Here is a 27,951-nt window from a genome sequence, read left to right as displayed (position 1 = left end):
TTGATGTGTCTGGCACAGCAAACATAAGTGTCCCGACACTAATACGCAACAACCAGCTCGTGTCCCTGCCTCTGGCAGCTCTCAGCTCACCACACACTGCACCTCCAGTCCCACCAATTCCCCTGGCCATTGCTCACACACCCCCCACTCAATAGCTGGCTATTGCAATCCACTCCCCTATCTCCCAATGAAGACTGATTTGGTGGGGATGTCAGGCCCAAAAGAAGAGGCCAACAAGGAGGAGATGTGCGGTGCAGAGTCATCGAACAGTCAAGGCAGCCTGGACTCCAACAGGGAGGATGACAGAGCTTCTCTCATCCTGACCCTCACCCTCTGCAATGTGAGGAAGATTGAGCTCTCTAAGGCAGCCCAAGTCTTTGAGGTACAGACTTCAATATCCCCTTCCTTTGCTGAGCCCTCTCTTCTGTCCCTACTGCCTTCACGTCTCTCAGTCTGCATCTCTCCTCCTTCTCTCACCCCTCTCCAGCTCCCTGCCTGACTTACACCCCATGCTGCCTCCCCCCTTTCTCCTGAGGAAAGTCTCCTTGTCCTGGTTCGGCTCCAGCTGCTCAGAGAGGTTTTCTGGTCTCATGGCAAAGAGGGAGAGTGCTCTGGAGGGAGGCAGCATCTTCTTTCAGAAGAATCACCATTTCATGCAAGGGCTGTTTAGAGCAGATACCAATCTGCTGTTTCTTTCTAGCAGTTGTGGTGGCTGGCATTTCAAGCACTCAGACTGTGGGGATGTTAGAAGCCAGTGGATTTGGCAGGAGATACAAAGACTATAAGAGCTGTGAACCTCATGGGCATTATGTAGCCTGGGCACTTGAAGTACCCCTACCAGGTGCTCACTCTTATCTGGGAAAATGAATAACTCTAAAGTATTGTATTTGTTACTTATTTTTTGCAATTATTTAATGATTATGGTGCTATTTTGCATCAATAGATCTGCTTTCATTCTGGCAGGGTTTTAAGTTACCCAGCCACTCATTTGCTCTTTCTGCACAGATTAAATTCTACAGTCAACAGTATCTCATCTTTCATCTCCTTCTTTCTCTACCCAATGCTATAGTGTTTAGTCTTCAGCTCTGTCTGCATTTTAGCTCTTTGTAAACCAGACTTTATTTGGCTTCATTGCTTAACACGCTCTCCTAGTTAATATCTCAGTCATCTTTTAAAGACTTTGTAGAAATGTATCTAGACTTACCTGGATTTTCAGTCTTTGGAGAAGCTTCATCATATGAACACTTGGCTCTTGCAGGTGTTCGAAACTCAAATCTATCACTTTGAAACCCGTGGAGCCAAAAAGCCCAAGAACTCTGTGGATGATCTTGACATTTTTGTTGAATGTGAAGTTCACAGCGCTGATGTTGGTATCCTTATCACCTCCTTAAAGAGAGTAGCAAAGGATGTGAAAACCAGCAGAGAAGACAAAGGTAAGAAATATATGTATCTCTTAGTGCAGTTCTTTTGGACTAACTTTTTTAGTTTTAGCTTCAGCTTCACAATAATAATTATTCAATTTGGAAAGCCGGTGAGTGTGCATTCATTGTTTGTCTCTGCATGGATGCTTTCCATTGCCATTGGTGCAGAAAGAGAGGCACTCCATCACAGCCAGTGGAACTGAGGTGAAAAGTGTTCCAGCAAAGAGGGAGGTGAGAAGGATACAGCAGCAGAACAAAGCTGAGGAGGAACTAAAAACTCCTCAGTGACAGGAAGATTGTGTGCTGAAAGATGTGCAGATAGTTTCAAGACAAACACAGAGACAGACAGGTATTTTTCCTGTTTTCAGGCAGGAATGGGTGAATACAGCTGTTAGAGACCTTTAATACAGTCCTGAGGATGACAGAGGAGAAGGCTGAGGGTCCAGCTCACAGGCTGAGTTCTCTGAATACAGAATTGCCATGGGATTTCCCTCCCTTGACAAGGACAGACAGATATTCCCAGAGCACTTTTAACTTGCACAGTTCTGTTTGGGCACCTTTGGGTGTTTGAAATTCACTGTCAGGCTAACAGGGAGAGGCAGCTCTCCCACTGTTCTCAGGAACTGTGGGCATATCAAAAGGGCATCACTATTATCAGGGAAACTGGAGACACAAAGAGGGGTTTGGAGCTGGAGAAGCATTTCTTTAGGATTTCCTTGGGATTTGAGAGGTTTCAGATGTGCCAGGATTTGGAACTGCAATAAAAACAAAGGCCTGTTAAAAGAAGGTGTGTTAATATGTTTTTTTTTTCTGTAGGGAATAGGCAAGATGTGTATGGGGACACATTGGGGCAGCTGTGATCAGGTACAGGTTTTGAGGGGATATGGCAATAGATTGCAGGAAGGGTACCTTGCATGCAGAACCACTGGTACAGCCAGAGACAAAGGCTCGGAAAAAAGCTCTGGGTGCACATAAGGCATCTGTCAGACTGGTATTTCTTCCTACTTATCACAGAATTGGTTGTAATGTATGAAAAACCTATAATTTCCCCAACATCTGTGGGTATTTTTAGATTTGTACTCTCTAAACTTGATGTGCTTGGATGTAATATAATACAGCAAAAGTTACATTTACCATTCCATACAGAGACGTTTGATGTCTTGTCCAGTATGAGATTAAGGTGACCCCAAATGGATCTTTCTGAGTTGTAACACAGGAATTCTGATTATAGCATCAGTCTGACCTTGGAAATCAATATCAACTTTGTGGTTTTCCAGCATTTATTTTTTAATTAATTTCTCATAAATGCTGGCATTTAAATTAAAATGATCACATTTTATTTTAATTTTAGTCACTGGAAAAGCTTCCCACTTCATAAGAACGAAGCTGTTTGGAATTATAGCTGAACAATAATGTTGTTGTAAAAAAAATTACTCAGAAGGAAAAAACCTGAAGATTCCTTTTCACCTCTTTGGTTTCTAGAGATTTTAGAAATTTAATGTTTTCCTTTTAAAATATTGTTTCACTTTTAAAGGTATGAAAATGTAAGACTGCTTTTTAGACAAGATCAAAATATATTCTTAAATCCAGAATGTAGAAATAAATTTGCTGTCCTGTGTCAAACAGAAAGCATATTTAATCTAAATAATTATTTTTGCCTTTAGAATTTGTTTCTACTAATTAAAACTGAGAGATTTTCACAGCAAGTCAATTTCAAGTCAATAAAAAATTATCTAATTTTTCATGTAATGTGCCAATTTGGTCAGGAAATAAGTCAACTACTGAGATACATGATAATTATGGTAACATGTAGATATGAATATTCTTAAATATTGACGAAAAGTAAGTTTGTAATCTTTAGCACAGCTTTTATTTTCTGTGCCTTCTAAAATGTATTTGATTTTCTCTCATTGAACTCTCTGCTTTCTTTCCAGTGCCCTGGTTTCCCAGAAAAATTCAGGATCTGGACAAGTGTCATCATCTGATCACTAAATATGATCCCAGTTTGGACCATGGTCACCCAGTAAGTTTAACATTACTGTTATTTCATCTTTAGAAGACAAACTCTGTAGGGAGATTGTTGTAAGGGAAACTTCAGGAGTAAAAAAATACTCATGAAAGAAGAGGAAGAAAGCACAGGGGCAGATAAAAACTCATCATCAGTGGAATTGGGGACTGTGTGAGTCCCTGCAGGAATGGACCACAAGAAGGGTTTTACTGTAACAGCTTTATGTGTGCACTCTTAGCCATGCCCTAAGCACAAACTCTAGGAGAGGGGAAGAAAAATGCACTGTGGAGTCCTGCTCTAGTGATGATAGTAACACAAAGTCCTGGGAACAAACAAACAATCAAACACCCGTTTCTCATCAAAGTTTCCCAGCTTTAGTACAGATGATATGTGAGTTAGGCACAGACACAAAAGGGACTCCAAAGGGCTTTTACTCACTTGACAAGGCAGGTCACAGAAGCGTTTTATTCTGTCAAGCATCACACAGAAGGGATACATAAAAAAAGAAGGCATACTTTGCTCTGAGAAATGCAGTGAAGATGTAGATGTGTGCCAACAGAACCTACAAGAACATTTTTGTCGTTCCCTCCTCTACATGTCTAAATTCTATTTAGTCCCTTTCATTAACCTACACCCTGTTTTGTTGTGAGCTACATACAGTCCTGTGTAATACAAAATAGACCTTTCCATGTCTATAAGTCTATCTTCTATTTTTTGAGAATCACTGATTCAACGATAGTGCTCTAGGAGAGCTTCATATCCTCCTTGACCAGGACATCTTTAATTCTTCCTCACTTCTTTCTGATACAAACCATCCAAGTGTTTGTAATTTTCCTGAGCTAACTCTTAGGCTGTTTCTCATTAGATAAATGAACAGACATAGGGAATTATTTGAACTTAAGTTCCCCTCATCCTTTGCCAAGTATAAGGTGTGAGCACTGAAGAGGATGAGAAAAAGCAGCAGTGGTGCTGAGTTACTGGAGAATTGAGTGGGGATAAATCTAAATTGAAGAATGTAGAGCAATTTAGAAATACCTAACAAGTAGAAAACAAGTTACCTCTGGCACTGCACATCACTTGTCTGTGGCAGGAGAGAGCACAGCATGGGCTGATTTACCAGGCTTCTGAGCAGAGCTCAAAAATGGAGGGGCTGGAGGAAAGCACAAGAGAAGCTGGTTTGCAGGTAGCTCAGCAAAGATTTTGCATGTACATTTCCTACCAAATAGACCCTTTGGGTTGTTTATCTCCACACTTTCCATTTATCTCCACACTTTCCATTTGTTCTTTACTGGCCAAAAAAATCAAGCTGATGTCACTGTGACACTAATTTCTGGGCTACCTTGTCACTGGCTGCAGGTCCCCCAGGGGGCTCCTGCAGCACAGAAGGTGGGTACAGAGACCACAGGGACAAAGCTGGGATGTCACAGCATCTGTGTGAGCCTGGCCCAACAGCTCTTCGTGGGCTTTTCATGGACTTATTACAGCCACTGACAAGCAAGGGTGGCACCTGAATGAACGTGTCATCCACAGCACACGACAAAATAAACATGCTCTCGGGATCCAGACCTTTCCTCAGATTCGTGCACACAACACTCATCAACTGCAGGGTTACTGGTATTATTGCTACACTAAAAATTATGTGAATAAACCTAAGGGACAGATTTGGCTTCTGGTGTGCAAAGTGGTTCCAGTAAATTCTGAATATTTTAGGATAATAAATACTTGTACAGTGATGCTGATCAACGCTGTTTTCTGAGTTATATTACCACACAGCTCCAGATTTAAGTTTTAATTCCTTTTATGAACGATGTAAAATTAAAAAGAATGTGATTCCATGTCTGTATGCATATTCAATAGGTGGCAAAGCCAGCTTGAAGTTTAAATTCAGGCAGACACAGAAGGAGCAGAAAGAAAACACTGGTTTCAGTAGGCAAACTTCCCCTTTAAATAGATACCACTGAGTCTCTCTTTATCACAATGTATAATAAATGGGCAGCAAGAATTGGGTGGGGAGCCTGTACTTCCCACAGATCCAGTGGTGGTTCTGATGATTTCTGCATATGCCCACAGACCTCTCATGATGTAAAACATTTTTTTTCCTAATTATTTTCTAACCCAGGGATACTCTGACCTGGAGTGTAACAAACGGAGGGCATTCTTTGCCGACCTGGCCTTTAAGTACAGAGCGTAAGTACAAGGCTGCTGAAGGGAAAGTTTAATGGTCCTCGTGTGCTTCCATGTGCAAGAAATGTCAGAGATGTGATATTTTTGTCAATGTATCTTCACTTTTGAGACAACAAATTTCAGCCACAAAAGCTTTCACTCCATATGAAATAGACTTTTGTGGTGACACAGCAAATACATTTTATGACAAAAATCTTAAGATTGCATTCACATATCCCAACCCAATGCTGGATTTTGTTTTAGCAGAAGTGATTGAAGTATGACCCTTTGTTTCAGTTTTCAAGTTCCTTTAAGGACCCAGTCCTGAGCTGAGGCTAATCTTCTTCAAGGAAAGTTGAAGAGCAATGTTTATGAACATATTTTCGACATGTGATTTCGAAAGTGATTTATTATTTTTGTTATTTGCTTTTTTAAATGTTTCTGTCCATGCACACTAACTACTTAAAAATGTAAAAAGCTCTCAGTTCTTGTGTAAGTGATGGAAAATGTTTCTTTATGTGTAAACCTTCACCAGAACTACACTGCTTTCTGATAGGGTAAATCAAAGGTATAGGTACAACTGGTTGTGGATTATCAACTGCATGGTGAAGTCTCCAAAGTTTAGTGAGACTTCTGAATAGAGTTTTCTCTCTTCCATCAAGTATGAGGGTCAGCACAGCTCAGAACTGCCCAAGAGCAGAACTGAACTGACTCAGAGCTACAGAAGAAGCAGCAGTGAGCAGAAAAGACCACCCATCAGAGAATCAGTGCTAACCACGCAGCGAACGCCTGGGCAGCGAGCTCTCTGCTCCTGGGTTTATGAAAGCTTCCCAGTGATGGTACTGTGCTGATCACATCCTCCAGGGAGGGCCCCTCCAGGCACACACTGTGTGATGCTTTCTAGATTGCCTTCAGCAGAGGTGATGGCGAGCCTGGATGTCTCTTATTCCATCTGTGAGCCAGAGCACAGCTCCCGTTCTTCCACAGCCCTCTGTTTCCTCCCCACATTGTAACAGAAGAGAGAACACCCACATTAGAGCCGACCAAGACAAATAGACAGTTCCTTAATTATTATTTTGCTGTTTCTAATATTCATTGAGGCAAAAATTCATGGTGCAGGCAAAAAAAAAAAACCAAAATAACTTGGAAACTGAACTTGAAATCTTGAGACGTGTCATATTTCTTCTCTTCATTACAGAGGAGACCCTTTACCTCACATTGAGTACACAGCACAGGAAACAGCAACTTGGTGAGTTCGGTATTTATTCATTCCATAGCAGTCCCAGGAAAGACTGGCCATGTGAAACAGCTATAACCTTTTAAAAATTTAATAATTGATGAATAATTTAAAAATTATTCATCCCCCCCATTTTACTCTTTGGTTAAATGTCATCTTTTGGTCATTTGTTTTGCAGAAAGCCATTCTCAGGGCTGGTCTTAACTATTCAATTCCTAGAGCAAAATGCATTTTCCTGACTACCTCCCTGCCTGCAGATCCCATCAGGATACCAGAAACCAGAAAATACCTGGACCCTATAGAATAACTTCTTCTAACTCATCTCTAATTCACCATAGCTATGGTGCTGGCAGAAATACCACATTTTCAAATGTGTTACCAGGAGAAAATGCCCACTCACAGGACAGAGATTTGCTCAGAGGATATGGCTAATTCAGTATTCACAGGACAGAGGAGCCTTGCTTGCTCTCCTTCAAGTATTCATTGCTTTTAACATGAATATGTATCATTTTCTCAAACTGAAGGTAGAGGAGATTTTTAAATACCCTTCTAACATACATTATTTACACTGTAAAAAGGGCCTTAGATATCATATAAAATGATGGTAAGTTACTTTTGCAAGGGTGCAGCATTGTTTTACTGGGGCTTTGTTTCTCCTGAAGATCTGCCACTCAAAAAAAAAAAATCCCAAAATATCCCAAAACCCCAAAAAACACCCAAAACCCCACAAATTAATTAATCAAAATTAATTCAATTCAAATTATTTTTTTAAACATTATATGAAGTATGTGTCAGATTTGAAAGAGAGCAGAGTTCTAACTTCAAATCCCTCTGTTTCCACTGCCTCCCGCTAACTTTAAAACATATCAGTAAGGAGTAGTAATTTCACATTTGTGTGATACTGCAAAGCATTAATATGTCCAAAAGTCTCAAGTAAGAGCAGAGTGCTGGGACTGTGCAAGGTGCTGCCACACGTGCACATAAGAGAGAGTCTTTGTTCAGAAATTTAAATGGAAAGAAAGCCTAAAGCTGGGGGAAAGGAAGAAGGAAGACCACGTTTTCTAGCTGTGCAACTGAAAACACTAGAACTTAAGTATTTTGCCCTAAATTGCATGCAAAGTTTATTCCAATGCCGGGATTTAAATCCATAAAAGTAGATGTCTCATGCCAGAACCTCAATCACACTGCCATCCCATCTCTTTCAATGCTTACTTTATTTTAAATCGAATCTACTGTGCCACAGAAATCCATGGCCACATAAAAATCTTGCATCCAGCTCATCCAGGAGGACACATTTTTATTAAGCTCAAATAGGTTTTTATAGCATCTTTCAATAGTCAGAGATTGATGGTCAGTGTCATGCTCTTGATTACTACCACCAGCCAACAATCTTGGCATGGGATGTCGTGTGGGAATGTCATATTTAAGAAAATTTAATTTTGTGTTCTTTCCTGTTTTTCTCTTTTGTGGCCAACCTTCGTCATTCCAGCTCTTCTCCACCTAGAATTAGATCCATTATGGCAACAGAATAGGTTTTTAAAGGAGTATCTTCCCATTTCCCTAAAGAGCCAACCCCAGGTTGTCTTGTTATGTAAAGCTGTTTCCAAAATTAGCCTTCCCAACTGTTATCACAGCCCCCTGAGGCTGTGCCCTGAGGTCAGCTGCTACAGCACAACTTAACTGAGCACTGTGCAGTTGCAGGGGAAATTTGCAGCACGGACTAAATTCCCTCGGTGTCACTCTGAGGAGTTGCTGGATGCCTTCAATTTGCAGCAACATGGTTGTAAAAATGAGAACCAAGCCAGCCAAGAAATATGACTTTCAGAAAACAGAGGGTACAGATGATCTGAGCTTTAGTTTTCAAAACAACTTCTTGGAAGGAAGGCCCTGAAACTAAGTAGTCAGAGATACCACATGGGTAAAAGCTGTGTAAAAAAAAATGGAGAATTCAGCAGAAAATTATGGGGATGCACCTGTCACATCTTCCTAATGAAACTGAATTGTGCCATTTTCTTTTTTTTTCCTGAACAGTAAGGAAATTTACGTAAAATGAGGTTAGAATGCCTTTAAAGTCTTTCAAGCATCTGGCTCCATCTTTTTTTAGGATGCTGCTTTCTAGAGTATTTCATAAAGTGTGCTTCCAGCAGTTCTTTCATAGCTGCTATTCTCTTGACTTTGGAGAGTGTACTTAGATGATTGTCTTAGAGGAACACTTAGCTTTGGATAATTCATCACCGCTCTCTGGGACTGCTTGCATTTCTGTGGTAGCCAATGTTTGGACACTCAGCAGAATGACACTTTGATAAAAGAGAACATATGTGCAGAAGTGTAAACAAGCCTGCTCTCTCTAGGCTCCAGTCTGGGCATGGACCCTGTCCCGGTTCAAATCCCACGCAGCCCCACTGAAGTCAGTAGTATTCTATGAGGAAATAAGCCAGGGCAACACTTGAATGCTAGTCCTCCTCATTTTTTCCTAATTCCTCCATGGAAATGGCCCAGTCTCCCGTGGCTTTTGCAATAGTGACAGCAGCCACTGTTTCCCTCTGTTCTTGTAACTTTTTTTTCCTCCTAAGGTTTTCCTCCCCCGCTCCATTCTGGTTCATTACTCCCACACTGTGGAAGACATTCGTACAAATAAGGAGCCATTACCAGGGACTGGCTATCATCTCCATAGCAACAACAGCATCACAAAAAAAGAGAATAAATATAATAATAATAATAATAGTGAAAAATAAAAATAAAAATTACAAAACCAGTGAAGGATCATTTCCCGTACCCAGCATTTCCAAGAATGATCTCAATTTTCATAAAACAATGTTTATAAAGTTGTTAACACCCTAGGGCCATGTCTGAACAAAAATATCCATTTCTATAAGGTTCTTTGCCATCCTATTACTACTTGCTTATTTTGCAACAGCTAAATATATTCCAAACCACAACTCTAAATCCAAACACCATCAAGTTTGTGAGAAGCTTAAAGTCTGTGCCCAAATCAGGTTACATATATAATTTTCAGCTGGTGTCTTTTTGTGTACTGGGATAAATTCTTCAAGAAGCTGGCAAATCTTTCAAACACATAGACCATGCCAGGCATTTTGAATTGCAAAAATACAACCTCTTCACCTGTCCAGACATTACTCTTTAGTAACAGAAAAGGTGCTTTTTCCAGAGGTTTTAAGAGGCAAATCTAGGCTAGGCTTCAGGGTGGAAAAGGAGGGACCAGCATTTCAAGTTGTACCCCAGCATATAAAGGAGGGGAATGCCTGATTCATTCCATTCTTAAACTGAACAAGAGAATATCCCAGACTCAGCTCTCTCCCTGGGGTTTCCCTGATGCCTCCAACACCCTTAGAAAGAAAGTGCCTAATCAAGAAACACTTCTGTCCCCGAATTAGAGTTCTGTAACATTAAAGGACACCTTCTGAAGGAAAAGTGGAACAAAAAGCTGTAATGGTTTGCTACATCCAGCCAGCACCAGCTTTCAAGTGCCAGGTGTCCCAAGCTTATACCATGATGTGTGCTGGGGGTTTACCTCTCTCTGTGGATCTGTAGATGGTACAAATAAGCACTGTTTTACTGAGGTGTCTCATGATGTCCTGTTTTTGATTTTCAGGAGAGAAGTCTACAGGAAGCTGAGGAGCCTTTACCCTACTCACGCCTGTACACAGTACCTGGATGCTTTCCAGCAGCTCGAGAAACACTGTGGCTACAGAGAGGATAACATCCCTCAGCTTCAGGACGTCTCCAGGTTTTTAAAAGGTCAATCATTATAAACCATGGTTTATTCTAGGGCTCCCTGCATATGTTTGTGGACCACAAACCATTTCCTAGGGAGCAGGCTGGTGAGCAGAGCTGATGAGCTGTAGTGTTCCCTCACACACAGGGAGATGTCACATGGAACGCTCATGCCAGGCACATCCAGGGACCAAGCTGCAAGTTTGTGTCTGCTCTGTGAGGGGCTGCAGCTGGTGTGGCACTAACCAGCTAATCCCAGTACTAGCAGCACTACAGTCACAGCAGACCCTGCTCAGCACCACTTCCACACAGCCTTTCTATGGGTTTGGCTCTGTTTTATGCTTCGATAGCCATGCTGACAATAAAACCCAAACACAGGTACCTGGTACCTCTCAAGTACACTTTTTTTCCTGATCCACCAAGCACAATGGGGATGTGTGCTAGAGAAAATGATTTCCAGGAGATCCTGCTTATCAATCAGCAGTTGCCTTGAAACAGCTCTGCTTCTTTCTGTCTCCGTCGCAGCACTTGTCACACCAAACATTTTGGTGCCTACCTCGTGGCTGACAGGAGAGCACGAGGGCTGTGGTGCTGGTCCTTAGAGGCACGAAGAGGTGACCTTAGAAAAAGGACACACAGGTTTGCTAGGCTGACCTGTTAGCTGGGGGATGACTAGCAAGGAGCAGGAGAGTAAGAGAGCCTGCATTATTTTTATGAAGCCACAGGCTGCATGGATTCCCAAGGTCAGGTGCTTTCCGTAAACCACCTGATTATCAAGAATTACTAAAGAAAGGTGATCTCTAAAGCCTCCTCCTCAGTGAAAATATGTGCCAGAGAGAGGACATTATTATAATAAATAATTATTATTATTTATTAAATAATCAATGAAAAATATGGCTTAAATTTAAATAAATTGTATCAAAATAAAATACTCAGGAAATCAAGTTTTCTAAGACTTTGGCCTTTCTCATGAAGATAAAGCTACTTGATGACAAGGCTTTTATTGCACATTTAATGTAAGGGAAGGGAGGGTGGCCATGTGAAAATCATCTTCCATGAACACCACTGCACCCAGCTGTGGGAATTTTTCTGTGTAGGCATTATGTATCTTCTCATGTATTCTCACTTCTATTCAACTACCCATCTTACTCTTATAATAACCCTATATATATATATATATATGTATGTGTATATATACATTATACTTTATATATTATACATTATACATATTATATATATATATATAATATATATAATATATTTTATATATATATATAGTGTTATAATAACCCTATATATATCCCTCTTATATTAACTGGGCTGATAAATACTTTTTCTCTTGAAGTAGTTGATCTCATTTAATTTACACTGTAGCTGACAGCAGGGAGCTCTAGGAATTGTGATTCTGACTTGATTATCACAGATATTCATATCCTTTAAGTGAATCAGGTGATTTCAAAGTGGGAGAATTTAGGATAATGTAAGACTGTCCTGCCATAATTCTTTTTGTATTGCTTCTGTTAGTTGACAAGATTTAATTGCCTGGAGTCTGCTCACTTCCTTGACAGGCTCTGGTTCTAAATTTTCTCTGTGCCATAAACAAAACAAAACAAAGTAAACAGCAGCTCTGAAAAACCTGCCAATAATGTTTGGAAAGATGTCCTCTGTGAGTTTTAACTCATTTACTATAAACACAAGGTGTCTACTATAAGCTAATTGTATGAACTAACTGGGAATAAATATCAAGAATTTCAGAGACATTTAATTCCATTCTGAAATGGAAAGCTAAGGAAAATGTTGAATAGTTCTTGGGACCAGTGGTTCTACCCTCATAAAACTGCAGATTAAAATTGGATTATTTTAGCTTACAGGTTATGCATGACCGAAACAAAATTTTTTCAGAAGAGCTGTGTTAAGAGCTAGACACAATTAAGTGTGAGGAAACAATTTTAGTCCTATTATATTAGGCTTTGAATGGATATCTTGGCTTGCTTTCCTCTAACAAGGTCATTTCACTATGCAGAATACTTTCTAGAATAGCATGAAAACTGACATCATTGCAAGGCCCAAACTCAGTCTGAGTCAGAAACATCTGCAAGGTCTAAAATCTGACCAAAAGTTAAAGCATGTTGTTAAGGGCATTGTCCAAACTCCTCTCAAATGCTGTTAGGCTTTGAAAATTGGTCATTTCCAATTCTCTAGGGAGCCTCTTCCAGTGTTTGACCACCCTCTCAGTAAAGAAATGCTTCTGAATATCTACTCTGAACCTCATCTTGTACAGCTCTGAAAAATAATAAAATAAAAAAAAAAATAAAAAATAATAGGAGGCACAGAGAGACAGGGATAACCTGGAAAGAAAGTGATCGTGTTAAAACCAGCCAGATAAACTTCCATCTTCTCTTTAACTTAGCAGTATCTGTGAACATAAGAAAGCAATTCCTTTTGATTCAGTATGAGATTTGTCTGTTAGTAGCTATTACGCTGGTTTGAAGAGAAATGAACTGTACTTCATGAATATTTCCTAATTACTTAAAGGGAATGAAGAGGTTAACAGTGCTATCGTTTACACATGACAAGTGTTTTTCTAAAGGGTTAACTAGAGGAACCTAGGCACATCTTTCTTTCTAGGAAAGATGTTTGGATTTAAGCAGTCATTGTGCTCCACAGCTGGAAGAAATTACAGCCAGTGAACTCAAGCAAACTCACACTACAATGCACAGGCTGCCTGTATACACCGGGTTTTAGGCCAAGAATTAAGCCTTGCAGATCACTTTAGGTCAACTGCTCAAGACCTTCTCTGCAATGCACTTTGATTTCCCAGATCTTTGGGCAGCAGGTCCAACCAGCCACACCCCCAGTTCTCTACTGATTGCTGGTTTTATTGTGCAGTCATGAACTAGAAGTTCAGATTTTGCAGATATTACCTTCAGCAGATAACTTTTTCCTAGGGCTTTTCGAGGCAACTGGCCAAGTCTGTTCCATCAGCAGACTGTCTGATTCACTGGCCTCTATTTAAAAGGACATCTCAGGGAACACAAGCTGTAATTTTCATTTTCCCTCCTTCTCCTCCAACATGGATGCTAAAGCCATATAAATTCCCATAGACTCTTTCATAGTCCTTCCAAGACTGAATTACTAAGGTCTTGGTTTTCAATATATTTTTCAGCTAGTGCAATTTTCACTTCACTCAGAATTCAGCCCAAAGTTCACCGGATTCTGAAATTTTTATATTCCTCTGGACTGGATCAGAAAATAGATAAAGGTAGATATATAATCTCCATAGGGTTTTTTTTTTTTAATTGTTCATTTTTGAGGCAGTTCTGTACTAATTACCTTTGAATTTGAGTGGAGCAATAGAAGAAACTGTGACAAATGCCCACCATCTAGTCCATCACAATGTCAGGAAGAAGCACTCCTTGCTGTCCTCTCTTTCCTATATTTCTTCATATATTTTGTCACTTTTTTGAATTTTTTTCTCTTTTTCTTTCTCTGGGTGTTTTGTTTTGCTTTTTAATGGAAAAAATACTGATAGCCCGACAGAGTAAGACAAGAAATTCTGGAAGAAACATGAAAAAGCAGATCAAAACAAAACTTGAAAATGGCTTAGTTTCTGGGTGGGATTTTTTGTTTGTTTGTTTGTTTACACAAAAAAGTGGAAAGAAAAGGTTATAGGCTTCATGACACAATAGAATATGGATAAAGAATTGAGAATAAAGCCATTTCTGACTTTTTTTTTTAAATGCAGTGTTATGCTTTAAAGAAGACGAGATGTCATTTATGGGAACTGAGAATGCAGCACATTTTGAATATAGGACTTTGAAAATATTATCATTGGCTCACTTTGAAAGCAGTGATTTTCAATTTTCTTAGCTTTACAGACCACCAACATGTTTCCCATGGAAATGTAGTCTGAGTTCTATTGACCACCAGACTGGTTTTTTGTTTTTTTTTTTTTTTTTTGGTTGTGTCTCAGAGTCCTTCCTTGGTAATTCAGGGTGCTCTGGGGTAACACTGGATGTACAAGCTGAAATCACAGTGCAAAAGTGTTGCATTCTTTTGTCTTGTTTCATGGACTTGTGCAAAGCAAAACGCCTATGATCACATCACTGAGAGGCTGTGGAGTGAGTTCTAGACAAAGAAAATGGTAAAAAAAAAGAAAAAAATAAGGAAAAAAAGAAAAGAAACTCGATGCAGGTTCATCGTAAGGACCACGTGTGACCTCAGACACACCACTGTCATGTGGAACACAGATTAATTGTGTGTATATGTGCAAAAATGGGCACTGAGGTGGGCAGTACCCCCACACCTCGGGCCATTGCTATGTGAATACACACAGGATGGATGGATGGGTGATTCCATGTTGCAGGAACTGATCCTGTACCAGCACAGGGGCACATCAATAATGATAAGCCAAGGTGTGCCTGCGGTGCCTGGTGGAGGGAACTATTCTAACAGAGCAGGAAGGATCCCTGAAACTACTCAGCTAAGGTAAACGTGCTGTGTAGTTAACCCTAGAAACAGTTGAATTTGGTGTCCCTTCCCTCTGCAGAGAGAACAGGTTTCCAGCTGAGACCAGCTGCAGGACTGCTGCCTGCTCGTGACTTCCTTGCCAGCCTGGCATTTCGTGTCTTTCCGTGCACACAGTATATAAGGCATTTCTCTTCTCCTATGCATTCCCCAGAACCGTAAGTTTGATGCCCTAATTCGATCCTTCTGATTGTGTTTGGGATCATTCTCTAGGGACTGGCCCTGGACTTCCATCCAGAAGTCCACAGAATGAAACAATTTGAGAAACTGGTAGCCGGAGAGTTAGAAGGGGAAGTCATGCATGAGAGGGTGTGGTTCTCTGTCTCTTGCAAAGTTGTCTGGGGAAGGAAAAGACTGAAGAATATCTGGTTTAATCTTTTCATCCTGCCTTCAGTTACCATCTGCTGGGGTTTGATTTCCTGCTGTGAAACTCTCCCAGTAAGTGCTGGCCAGACAGCAGCAATTATATTTCATGAGAAATTACAAGTTCACACAGACGCTTTTGTTGTATGCTGGGACAAAACAGGGACCTTTCAAAGATGTTGTGACATAGAAGCTTAGTGCCCATGCCATCCCAAGGAGACAATAGACAAGGTGGCAGGGGGCAGCTGGCTGCCTGTGGCCCAAGGGAATGCTCTGATCCTTGCAGAGCCAGGAGAGGTGTGGAGGCAGCCACTGGAGCAGCACTCACACCAGCTCCCTTTGGGGTCTATTGGCTAAAGTCCTTCACAGGGAATTCATGAAAGGCAGGAAAGGAAGCCTTTAATAAACAAGAAGGTCACTTATTTTCCAGAGATTGCTGCCATGAGTTGTTGGGTCATGTTCCCATGCTGGCTGACAGGGAGTTTGCCCAGTTCTCACAGGTAAGAACATTTTCTGCTGGCTCTTTAACCACCTGCTCTGGACAGCAGGCCAAGGGTGCCTCAAATACACACAGCTCACCATGAAATGCAGTTCTAAGACTGGATTGTGCCTGAGTCACGACCTCCAGGCGTGGTGGGCTAGCAGCAACCTGGGTTTCCTCCAAGGGAGTGGTAGCACTGCTCCCTACAGACACAGTGTGAAAGGAAGGGCAGGCAGAGCTTGTGGGACTTCTCTGTGGGAGGGCTGTGTCACTCTGGAGAAGGATGCCTCTGTGGGGCTGGAGTCTGAGCTCTGCTGACCGAGCTCCCCTGGCTTCCTGTCCTACAGCACATGAACCTACACAGCACCAGCTGCTGAGCCTCCAAGCTGGTTCTGTCTCTGGATGTACGTTCTTGTCTCACAACAGACCTTAATTGTGTCCATCACCATGTCATTCATCAGAGTTGTTTTTCCCTTTACAACTCACCAGATTCTCACAGCATTGCTCACACTGGTGAGGAGGCTCCAAAAAGCAAGCAGAGCTTCTTTGTACAATAAGGGGCTGTTTAGTACGAGCAGCCAGTGTCAGACCCAGCTGAACTCAATGACCTCTCGTAATCAAAGACTCCAGAACTACAAATATTCCTGAAAACCATAGCAGGGGGAAGAAGATATCTCATTGTCCAGGCTTATCAATCAGTGGACAGTGTGGAAACTGATGATAAGATCAGAGATGATGTAGGTATCAACATGATGTAGCTCCCTGAAGAAAATATCTTTAAAAGAAAATCATTTCACCTCATATGATGTAGTTTCCAGTTTTATCAGCTTGAACACATGCCAGTAACCATTTTGTTAATAAATATTGGTTATTAACAGAATCAGAAGTGCAGTACTTTAAGTTTCCTAGTCATACATAATTTATTCAGGAAGAAACAAGTTCAGTTTGATGCTGGAACTTGAGACACATTAGAAAAAAGAGATTACAGCATCTTCAAAGCTTTCAATTTTCTTCTTTTCCTATCAATAACACAGACTATACAACATGAGATCACATTCAGTGAATTTTCACACTTCACTTTTTTGTCCCCAGAAAGTATTTTCACAGTTGAAATTCACCCCATGAACATTCTTTTTCACTCCATTCAATATGAGACGATGAATGGCGAAAATGCCCTAATTCTGTTTGTTTGTTGCATGATATGGCTCCTGGGATAGCAAAGAAGAGACATCTACAGATTCCTATTGTGAGAGTAACATTTAACAGGGAGAACAGATGAAAGTGATCATCCCTGATCCCTAACAGAATCACCCCTGCACAGATCTGACCCTCTCATAAGGGCTGTCAGAGTGAGGGACAGAAAGGTAATGGCAAAGATAAAACCCACCTTTGCTGTCCTTCCTTCTCATGCCCTCCTGTAAATTTTTGCCTGGTGTAGATAGTCCAGCATTAAGACAAGAGATGGTTAATTTTACACAGAGAACACTGAGGATTAAACACTCATCTAATGTGGCTCCCAGTGGTATGTAGCTGGGGGCCAGGGAGAGGTAGGCATCCTGGAAGCCATGGAAGGTCATTTTGGGTGACAAAAACAATGAATAGTTCATGCTATTCATGCTAGAAATGATGTGGCCCTCCCCCTTCCCCTCTTTCTCTCCCTTGGGCTGAATAATCACACTAGTGTAACACTGTCTGCTTGCTTACTTGCTTTAGGATATTGGACTGGCTTCTCTTGGATCATCTGAAGAGGAGATTGAGAAACTGGCCACAGTAAGTACAGATGGCCGTTTAATATTGGAGGCAAACCCCAAACGATTCACTGCATATCCCTTGCTGTGCAGGGAAGGCTCTTTTTGTGTCTCAGATTGACTGCAGAAACAGGAGCATCAGCAGGATTGTCTCTTCTCCTCCATAGGTTAGGAAGGTGCTGGAGCAGGGACTGGAATCCCTCTGGGGAGCTCAGAATGGTGTGATTCCATCAGGAAATGCTTACACTTCTTTATTTTATAAGAATATATTTCTTAAGCTGAGTCTTTTCAATTTCAGGCACAGGATGGTCCCAACTTACATTCCAGATTCACCTAAAACACTAGATATCCAGTGGGATACCTGTATTTTCTCCTACACGAGGTGCAGGAAACCATCAGAATTTTGTTCATCCCATATTCATTAACCTCACCAAACAGGTGAACACGTAAAAGCAATTTGAGAGCAGGTACTGCCACTGAGTTCTGAGTCACTAGGCTGCCTGCAATCATCAAAACAATTTGTACAGCCCATTACTGCTATCTTAGCTTGTTCTGAAAGTTGTCTGGAGGCCAGGTGATGTTTTCTTCCAATAATGGCAACCATTTACCAGTCTTGATGACTTTTTCAGAGGAGGAGAGGAGATGTACCCTCACCAAGTGAGACTCATTTAGTACAGGTAGTGAATGAGAGGAGAATGTCACTCCTGAAGTTCCCAATCCACAGTCCCACTCAGGAAGGAGGTTGTGGCTCACCTAAAATCCATCTGCACTTATCCACCCTTGGGTTAGGACTAAGTAAGACTACCATTATTTTTGAAGATTGCTACAAGTGCTGAATCCTTTATAACTTCATCCAGGTCCTGGGCTGGTGATGTGAGGAGACAGTGGCAGTGACAGTCCACATTTCCTCTTCTACTATCTGGGTCTAGAGAGGCTAGAGTAAGATTAAGATCCATGCCTTTTCTAGGTTTAAAAAAATTCTAAAGTCCTAGAGAGCCATTTTATATCATTCCCCAAGTCGTGGTGAGATTGGGTTAAGGCCTGTGGTTTAAAAAGCATTCTTCTGCAGGCAGCTCTTCCTGATCCCCAGCTGAATAGGCCTAGACAAGAGATAGGGTTAAAGTCAGTAGAATAATGGGTCTCATGTTTGAAACTTTGTATCATCTAGGATTTGGGGAGGTAGAACAAGGACACCTTTTTAAAGGGTTCCCTGCCATTCAGGGTCTGTGAGAATACAATTTTGTAAGTGTCGTTCAAGTATTCTCAACAGCAAACCTATTCTGGATTAAAATCTCAGTATTCAAATGTTTAAAATTTATATACCTAATCTAGTCTGAGTTCCTTTTCTAAGAAGTGAAAATAGAGAAGAATCTGAACTGTATTATTTATCCTGACATGACAATCTAACACAATTTCTGTGTTTATCTCTGGAAGTCCCTGTAATTCTCTGTTCTTCATAAAAATAATTTTGGTAACTAGCTTAGAAGTTTCTTTAAAAAACCACAAAATTTTTTGTTGCTATGGTCTAAAACATTTGTAAGACAAATTTTGAAATGCCATTATTTCATTCAGGCCCTTGACTTCTCTAAGCAGGTGGATCCATGCAGATGGGAAACTGCCAGTGTCCTTGTCATCCAGAGTGCCACTAATACATTTTTTGTACTCTGTTGAAACAGTGAGAGCTTAAAAGAACCTCACTAACCAAAAGCCAAATACAGGATATCTTAAGAAACACCAAAAAGAATTCCTCCTCCTCCAATGTCTCATTTTGCAGTCAAAAAAGCCTCCTGCAGAATGAGAAAATACTCAAAAGACTTTTCACTGTGAAATAATAAGAATCAAGATTATTAACAGAATATAAACACATAATTATGTGCTGAACTGTAGAGAAAGCAACTCAGGATTCTGCAAAAGGAAATGGCATGTTATTTCTTCAGTGATAAATTTGAAGGCTGAAACCAAGTCCTCATAATGAAAAAGTGTTTGAGGGAGGGTGTGAGAAAGAAAGATAATTTATGAAAATAGATGGAATAATACAGAGCTCCCCATAGTTTTACAAATTGTCTATGGTTCTTTAAGCAGGGTCCTGAAGATTCCATACCCATGAAGCCAAGTTCTATCCCTGTGTATGAGGCAGAAAAGTGCTCTGTGTCTCTAAAGGAACCTTGAAGAGTTGTGAAAAAAGCCATATTCTTGAAATGCCTCATTTACCGTATTTACCATGTTTTCCCTTTGCTCAATGCCTATCCAGCTTCTCAGGACACCAGGCTGTGTCCAGGACTTGTCCATTTCCTCAGATTTTATAATAAGGGAAGCACTAAGAGTTTGGCAGAGTCAAGAGTTGCTTTCATCCCACTGTTGTCCAGCAGATAAAGGAAGTATGGTCCTAAGTATGTTTTTATCACAAGAAAAGCCCAGAGAAATGTATCTTTGTTTGCTGCTGGAGCATGACTAACATATAATTGGCACAATATGGAAAAAAGCGTTCTTCAATTCTTCTGAATGAGATCATACAGACAAAGAAGGAGGGAAACTCTCCTTTCAAGTACCTTTCCAAAGGTCTTGAACCCTCTGTCAGGATCTACTTGTCCTTCTGGGGGCTGTGGGTGGAAATCTGTCAGCTTCCACTGACTATGGTGACACTCTGGGCTAAGAAGTTGCAGGGTAATTTGTAACATCTTCCAAAGAAAGCAAAGGATATGACTTTATTTACCCATGTATTATCATTCAAAATTTTATTATTTTTTACCAAGTGGGACAACAAGTTTTGAAAAAATACATGTTATGTTTAGTGTGTGTTATATGCTCAGAGGAAAAAATAATTTTCTTAAAGTATGCAACTATAAAATTTGAAGATACAAAGATATTAAGGAATGAGGATAAAAGAAAATTAAAGGAAATATGAGAAGCTTAAAAATTCCTGCTTCTTCAGACTTTTTTTCACAAGTTCCTCTTGTTCCCAGCTTTACTGGTTCACTGTGGAGTTTGGCCTCTGCAAGCAAAATGGATTGATCAAAGCTTATGGGGCAGGACTGCTTTCATCTTATGGGGAGCTGATGGTATGTGTCAAATGCATAGTATTGAAAGATTCCTATAATCCACTATCCTGAACTCTGGTAAAAGCAAACTGTGTTTTTCTACAAAAATTAATACGATTTGAAATTCAAATTTTTCTTTGACAAGGAAATAATTCTCCCTTCACAGAAGCTACTGAGTAGGTGGAAAGCTACTGTGGTATTGTACCTGTATTTCATCTAAGGAGACAAAATGCAGTGAAAGCAACCATCCCATTAAGTATTAGATTTACTTCTTCCTGCTTCTGCCAGTAGTAATGCAGCTGAGTTTGACACAAAACTCATGTTCCTTTCTGAATTACTCACTAGAGGGCAATATTATGCCTATTATGAGCTTGGCTATTTTGTCCATGCTATTGGCATTCACACACATATGAACCAGAAAGGCACTGATTGACTGGACCAAATGAAGTGCAAAGAAACTGGAAATAGCATGGACACTGACAGAAAGAAATTGCTTTAGTAATTTTCATTCCTAAATACATTTCAAAACTAATGTCAGCTCTGGTTTTACGTAGATCAAAATCTGCGAGCACAGATTTCATACAGCCTTGCTTAGGCAGATTGACTGTAGAAAGAGGACTTGTACACTTTTACAGAAAATGGGATTCCCCTCCTTTTGACCAAACAGCTGATAGGAGAGATACTGATTTCTCCTTAATTATGAACAGCACTGATGCAGGTGATCACTTTTTAATTGCAAAAACCCTAAACTGGTATCAGTAGGGCTCAAATGCTTCAAGCTTTGCAGATATTGGATGACTTTTTTTTAATTGGTAAGAGCCAAAGGAAAATATATACTACTCTTTACAAGCATTTTTATAAACCAAAAACTTTTTTTTATTTTTTTTTCATGGGAGATATATTTTAAGCTTAACACATAAACTCAGCAGCCTAACAGCCAGATACATGATACATTCACACAGAATTTTTTCTGAATTAGCATAGCTTGGACTCCCAGAACTGGAGATAGTTGGGTTGTCATGGCAATAAACATTTTACAAAACTCTCCCAGTTGTGTACAGGTCAACTCACTTCCCAGTCAATTGACAGGAGGGAAAAAAACAACATTTTGATGTATCTCAAGGCATTTCAAGTAGCAGTCCCCCCAGAAGGGCAGCTGAAATCAATATACAGAAAGGGGAACCTTCCCAGACATCAACCTTCACTTTTACCACTTGCTGAGTTTAGCATTGTCTTTCCTCACAACACCTACAATTTCTGAGATTTTTGTGAGGTAACTCTGTGGAGAGGTTTCCTCTCTTGATAAGCTGAAAGCTCTGATGTTCATTAGCCCTCTAGAGGAGCTAACATCACCTCCTTTCTACATAGCAGCCTGATCTTGGCCTGATTGCTCATCAACTCCACACTATGCACTGCTGAAGCTACTGTTTATCTGGGAATCTTTCAGTATTTCTTATATTCACTGACAACAAACAGGAAATGTAAACTTGTTTTTGTTTATCCAGTAAAACCAGAAATGTCCAGTCAAAGCACAAATCAAGGCAACATTTATTCTGCTCTGCCTGGCTTAATATTTTATGGTTTTAAATCAAGTTCATTTGCATGCTAAGCAGGATAATAAAGGGCAGAGGTAATCATATTGCTGATATTTATGTAGCTTTTATAGCAATATGCAAGACAAAATCTATCTGATGTGTTTACCCCCTTTTTCTGTTTAAGTTTGGCTCAAATGAAGGTAAAAATCTGATCAGAAATGCTCCCTTTTGGTGTCTGGAGTAAAGTGCACCAGACTTGCACACTCTCTCCTCTGTTTCCACTCTTTTCTTCCTCAGACACCAACAAGCTCTTCTGCTTTTGGTTAAAACCATAGGTGAGGACAGCTTGTGCACAAAACTGTGCTATATACAATAAAAAAGTACAAGTGAATCTCAAACTCCCTACCTCTGAGGCTGAGAGTGGAAGTCCTAACTGTTCCTGAGCTGATAAATGGCAGTTTCTTGTCATTACTTTTACCACTGGTAATTGTTGGGTAAAGCTCGTGGATAAACTTTTGATAAAGTTGGGTCTACCTCTGTGTTTATCCATCATATTACTGAAAATGCATGCAGAAGTGATAGCATTTATATTCAACAGGTAATGAATAGGATTATCCCCCTTTCAGCATGTTCACCTTACAGCACCTAGGCTGGAAGATGGGCAAGCAGTTAACCAGCAGTTCTGCTGTGCACCCAGCAGAATCCCCTTGTGAGCTCTGCAAGTTCCTCCCTGTGCATCCTCTGGAACAGTGGCTTAGTGGTTCTGTGAGCTTCACCTTGAGCTCCTGAAACTTGCTGTACACCAGTTAATTATATCCATGAACTTAAGTGCTGAAGTTTCCTTCTTTAGCTGACTGTTTCCATCTCATTGAATTTTACTGAGAACAAAACTGAAATATAGAAATATTTCCATTTATTCATTCTAGTCTGCCTGAACATCCAATTCTAACTTCAGTATAGGCGCTGGCAGTGTGGGTAAAGTGGTGAGGTTCAGTGCCTAAGCACTTGTTAGCAAATTGCAAACCTGTGGCAGCTGCTTCTTTTACAGCTGAAGAGAGAAAGTATGTGTAGTGCAGTGCCTGTTTCATAGAAGGGATTTTTATTTTTTTAAAATAAAGCAGTGTCTAGACAGATCTGTTAGAGAAGATGAACACTGGAAGACAGTGAAGCTCATGGTAGACTTCAGTTTATTGCTCTAGATAGGTTTTGCTGCTGCTCGGCAGAAAGCCATTATCCAACCTAATAATTATCTGCCAGTCTTCTCAGAGGGCCCAGACACCGACTTCGGCATGGACCTCCCAGACTTGATTCCCTATCATTTAGCTGATCAACATATTTGGCACAGGCAGTGAAGTTTTGGCATTTTGTTGGCAGTGAATATAGCAAATGTTGTAGGAATCTCACTGCAGGTCATGTGCTGAAGGAGACAGAAGGGAGGGGTTTCCTTGTACCTGAAGGCTTCTAGGCCAGGAGTAGCAGAATGATTCAGTCACCAAGGAGGGGATAAGGGCATGAGTTACTGAGGTTAGATGGTTGGCTACAAGAAGATAACAACTAACCAGCAGGCGAGGGCAAGAAGCAGTCATCCAGCTTGTTATATGAGAACTTAGCATCAGCAAGAAGCCTGGGAACATCCCTGGACTGCAGCCTGGACTGCCTGTCTGTGGGTGTGTGACTGTAACCAAGGGAACCACATCCTGACTATGAAATCTTCAAAACATTTCCCTTCTCTCCACAGCACCCACTCTTACCAGTTTGAGCCCAGCTTCAGGTAGATAATTTCTGTGGATGAGTTGATCCTGCCCAAACTCAGGGCATAATCTGAGGGAAAGACAGAGGATGAGAGGAAGAGCTTGACACACTCTTGCACTTGAACCCCTGTTATCTAACAAAGCATTTTGTAACAGCAGCTCAGTATCAGAAGGATAACCATCCCTGAGTCTAAAGTGAGCAGTTGTAATGGGTGTATGACTGCTGGCCAAACTTGCCTCCTCTGAACTGTAAGAATTCCTCCCCAAAAGCTCTCAGTATTGCACTGTTTATTTCACTATATTCTGTCAGCTGTTCTACATTATCCCAAATGCTTCTTCTGTTAACACTCAGCTGGACTCTGTCCTACATACTGTAAAATCTTATGGCTCATACCGCACTTCTGGCAACACTCAGTGCTACATATGCTTTTCTTGCAGCACACCCAGTACTTAACTTGTAGAGGCCTTTAAGGCCATCCGGTTTCAAGCTGAACTTCCACTGAAATCAATGGGATTTCAGTTCTGCTTCAACACTGACAGTATAGTGGGACCCCTGTCAGGTTTTGAGTTACTGAAATCTTTTCCCATTAGTTCCCCAGGGCTTCTAAGATTCTAAGAGCAGCCTCATGTTTGTGTACACCAACCATCTTAGATTGTATGAGTGCTATCCAAGGTTTACTCTTCAATTACACACTGCAAATGAAGAGCAAGAAAAACACCGTCTTTTATATATTCTTGGGGGGTTTTGGTTTTTTGGGTTTTTTTGGTTTGTTTTCTTTAAAGCCTGGTATTTAATTCTGCACCAGTTCATTGAAATGTCTAAATATGTGCTTAAGAGTACTGTCTGAATTTTTCCAGCTAGCAGACTGAACTGAAAGTCTTGAGCAGCATCACCCACTCTTACCAGTTATTTACAAGTAATACTCTGAGAGCTGACATTTGGATTATAAAATGGTGAAGGGAGCCTTCTGAAGACTGGGGAAGAGGAGAGAAAGGGAAAGAGGCAGATCTCAGAGAAGGGCGGGTACTAAAAGATTGTCCCTAGGTGACACTGTCCCTAGGGCCCACTGTCCAGTCTGAAGGTGGAAAAAAGGGTCTTGGCATTGATGGGATGCGTTCCTTTTTCCTTTTGGTTTGTACCCAGGACACTTCACCAACATGGCCAGCTGGAGGCCCAACCAGCTTTTAGGCACATCTGTGATACAGTTTGAATGTCAGTGGGGCTGAGCTAGGTTTAAAGTACCTCACCTGGGTTTCAGGGGCAGACAAAGTGTTTGGGAACTCGCTTTAAGCCTAAGCAGAGCTGCCTTCCCAGGACTCTGTGCAGGTGCCAAACTGGTGGCTGGTTTAAAGGGCATTTCCAGTATATGTAAACAAATGATATAGATGTACTTATGGACTGCAGTGTGGACAGAAGTGGCTTCTATAAGCCTCCTGTTTTCCTGGGGGGGACAATGTAAAAGAACTGGAGAAGAACATATAGAAGAACCTCTGTGGGCTCAAAAATACAAACGTGCACATGCAGTATGGTGTTTATTTATATCTTGGACTTCAGGGAAGATTTTAGGCTGCTATACTGACCTGGGAGCTGTGCATAAAATACCAGAAGCATTCTGTCTTCTGTTCTTTGTTGCAGCAGGAAGCATGGCATTTGTGACATGGGCTAGGGGACTTTAAAGTAATGCTAGACAGGTCTGCAAAACTTCTCTGATACTACTTGAAAAAAAGCAGCATGTTTTTTTTTTTTTTTTCTGGGTATTTATATTTTGGGGGGTGGCATAGACTTTCCCCTCCCTGTCTGAGAACATAGCTGTGCTATCCAGCTGTACATCACTGTAATACAGGAAATACATATTTCTTTTTTCTTTCTTTTTTTTAATCTTAAATACTTATTACTTGGTTTATTAACTGCTAATTATGAAAAACAGTTCTGACCTATGAAGGAACAGGACTTTATATTACCCCTAATTATTCACCAAAGAGAATTTCACAGCCCAGCAGGGACTAATTCTTTCTCTGTTCATTCACCTGCTCCAACCTGTGTTGTTCCTGCTACAAAGTATGCTTTGTCAAACAATCCAGAGTACAAGCCTTTTGATCCAGAAGTGGCTGCAGTTCACCCCTATCAGGATCAAGCCTTCCAGCCTGTCTATTTTGTAGCAGAAAATCTGCAAGATGCCAAGGTCAAGCTTCGGTAAGTAAAGAGTTTATGGGTATCTTCATTGTGGGGGCACACTGGGTTAATCCTTAATCTCAAATGCATCTATTACTATTGCAATAACCATGCCAGGCTATCTTGCTGCATCTGCATAGTGGCTTTTGTACAAGAAAAGTTAAGCAAGAGCTTGTGTATCTCAGAAAAGGTTCACAAAAATTCAGAATTTCTTTTTGCTATGCCCTGTCCCATGCTTCATTTTAAAAATGCTTCATTTTAGCACCTTCTGAAGTAAATTCTGTAGCTGAACTGTAAGAGTGCAATCCCACCCTATGTTCTAGTCCATACAAACAGATCGTGAAGAACTGATTTACCCAAGGTCACATGGAAATTTTACGGCAGTCGCTGGAATTAACATGGATCAGCAGGGGGCTTAAAAACAAGACTGCCTTTCTCCTCTGATTATATCTTTACAAGAATCCAGAATCAGCATTCAGGGGGCAATCTAATTCCTACAAAGTATCTGTCTGCAAATAACATTATTTCAAGTTAGCTTGAGGTGTTTCTAAACACATTTCCTTAACCATGTGATGTTGTGCAGTAAGGATTTGTTTTTATTATTTGTTTTTATTATTATTATTTTTTTTAAAGTAAGCAGGGTTTAAATTCTGGCCTTCATCTCCAACAGTTAGAACAACATGACCAATTCTGGCTGGAGGCAGGATGTTGGTTGTGGAGCTACTGGGGAGCATGCAGGAGCTGAAATGAGGAATTTATTAGAGGAAGAGAACCTGAGCCAGACTTTTCCTTACCCTCCCCACCTCTTCCCCAGAAGCACTGTCTGCTGGGGCTATAACCACGGCTAATTAGGCTCCTCATCTTAAATCCGAATGCTCACATTAAATTTTTAATACGTGTAAAAGCGCGGGTGAGAACTCACTGGCAGAAGAGAGAGGACTTGCCAAGCATTTGACTCAGGCAAACCTGCAAAGAACGTACGAGGACAAGGAATACACCACTCAGGCATGAAGCTTTTTCATATATTTTTTTCCAAGACAGTTGCACAGCCAAGGCTGCTCAAAATAACTGAAGGCACAAGAATCTGTCAGCACGGAAAACATAAGGCAACATCAGTAAAGGGGGTTCCTACCAGCGGGTACTTAATGGAAATACTGTTGAAAATGGCAAGCAGTCATGTTTTTTCTTTTAATAGAGACAGAAAAATAGCCCATGATGCCTAGTATCAACAGGTTTTTAGAATATTACACAGAAAGAGCTGCTCCAGGTTATTTCTTGGAAGTGAAGGCGGCAGACATGCTGTGCTCCTGCATTCCTCAGCTTGTGGTTGTAATAACTCTGAATTGTGTGAATGCAGAGCTGTGAGAGCACAGACGGGTCTCAGCCAGCCAGGCTGAGATGAGGCACTGCAGATCTTTGGGGCTGCAAGTGGTTCAGCCGTGGGCAGGATGTGCTGCACCAGGCAAGGCTCAGGAGAAGCAGTGAGGAGGTGTCACAGCATCCTCTGCTCCCCAGTAAGGCTGTGACTACACCCTGAGAAATGAGGTCCTGTGGGTTTTGCACTTAAGGAAATGCCTTTTGAACTGGAAGCTCTGTCCTGTCTCCCCACAGGAGCTATGCAATGAAGATCAAGAAGCCTTTTGGTCTGCACTATGACCCCTTCATTGGCAGCGTAGAAGTTTTGAACTCACCGCAGAAAGTCAAGAGGGCACTCCACCAGATAAAAGAGGAACTGAAAAACTTCTGCTTGGCCCTTGAAAACCTCTCTTAA

General features: G+C 40.9%; 1 protein-coding gene across 1 annotated transcript; it reads left to right on the top strand.

Annotated features, from left to right (window-relative positions):
* Positions 1-187: 187 nt before the first annotated feature.
* Positions 188-27,951, top strand: LOC102108161 (tyrosine 3-monooxygenase-like). Its single transcript, XM_005527942.2, has 12 exons — positions 188-382; positions 1,259-1,433; positions 3,356-3,444; positions 5,549-5,616; positions 6,791-6,841; positions 10,443-10,588; positions 15,114-15,249; positions 15,885-15,954; positions 17,649-17,705; positions 20,647-20,742; positions 26,068-26,201; positions 27,792-27,951. The coding sequence occupies exons 1-12, from the start codon at positions 188-190 to the stop codon at positions 27,949-27,951; spliced, it is 1,377 nt and encodes a 458-aa protein (XP_005527999.2).

Source organism: Pseudopodoces humilis, chromosome 5, assembly GCF_049639895.1.
Source record: "Pseudopodoces humilis isolate 2021_Gansu_Grassland_sample_001 chromosome 5, ASM4963989v1, whole genome shotgun sequence".
Classification (NCBI taxonomy): Eukaryota; Metazoa; Chordata; class Aves; order Passeriformes; family Paridae; genus Pseudopodoces; species Pseudopodoces humilis.
Note: the sequence above shows the minus strand (reverse complement) of the source record. Positions and strands in the feature narration are given on the sequence as shown.

Bases quoted from the DNA above. Each gene is read 5' to 3' on its own strand.
- LOC102108161 (XM_005527942.2), top strand. From the start codon at position 188: ATGAAGACTGATTTGGTGGGGATGTCAGGCCCAAAAGAAGAGGCCAAC. The intron at 3,445-5,548 runs GTAAGTTTAACA...TTTCTAACCCAG, and splicing joins GTTTGGACCATGGTCACCCA to GGATACTCTGACCTGGAGTG. The intron at 6,842-10,442 runs GTGAGTTCGGTA...TTTGATTTTCAG, and splicing joins GCACAGGAAACAGCAACTTG to GAGAGAAGTCTACAGGAAGC.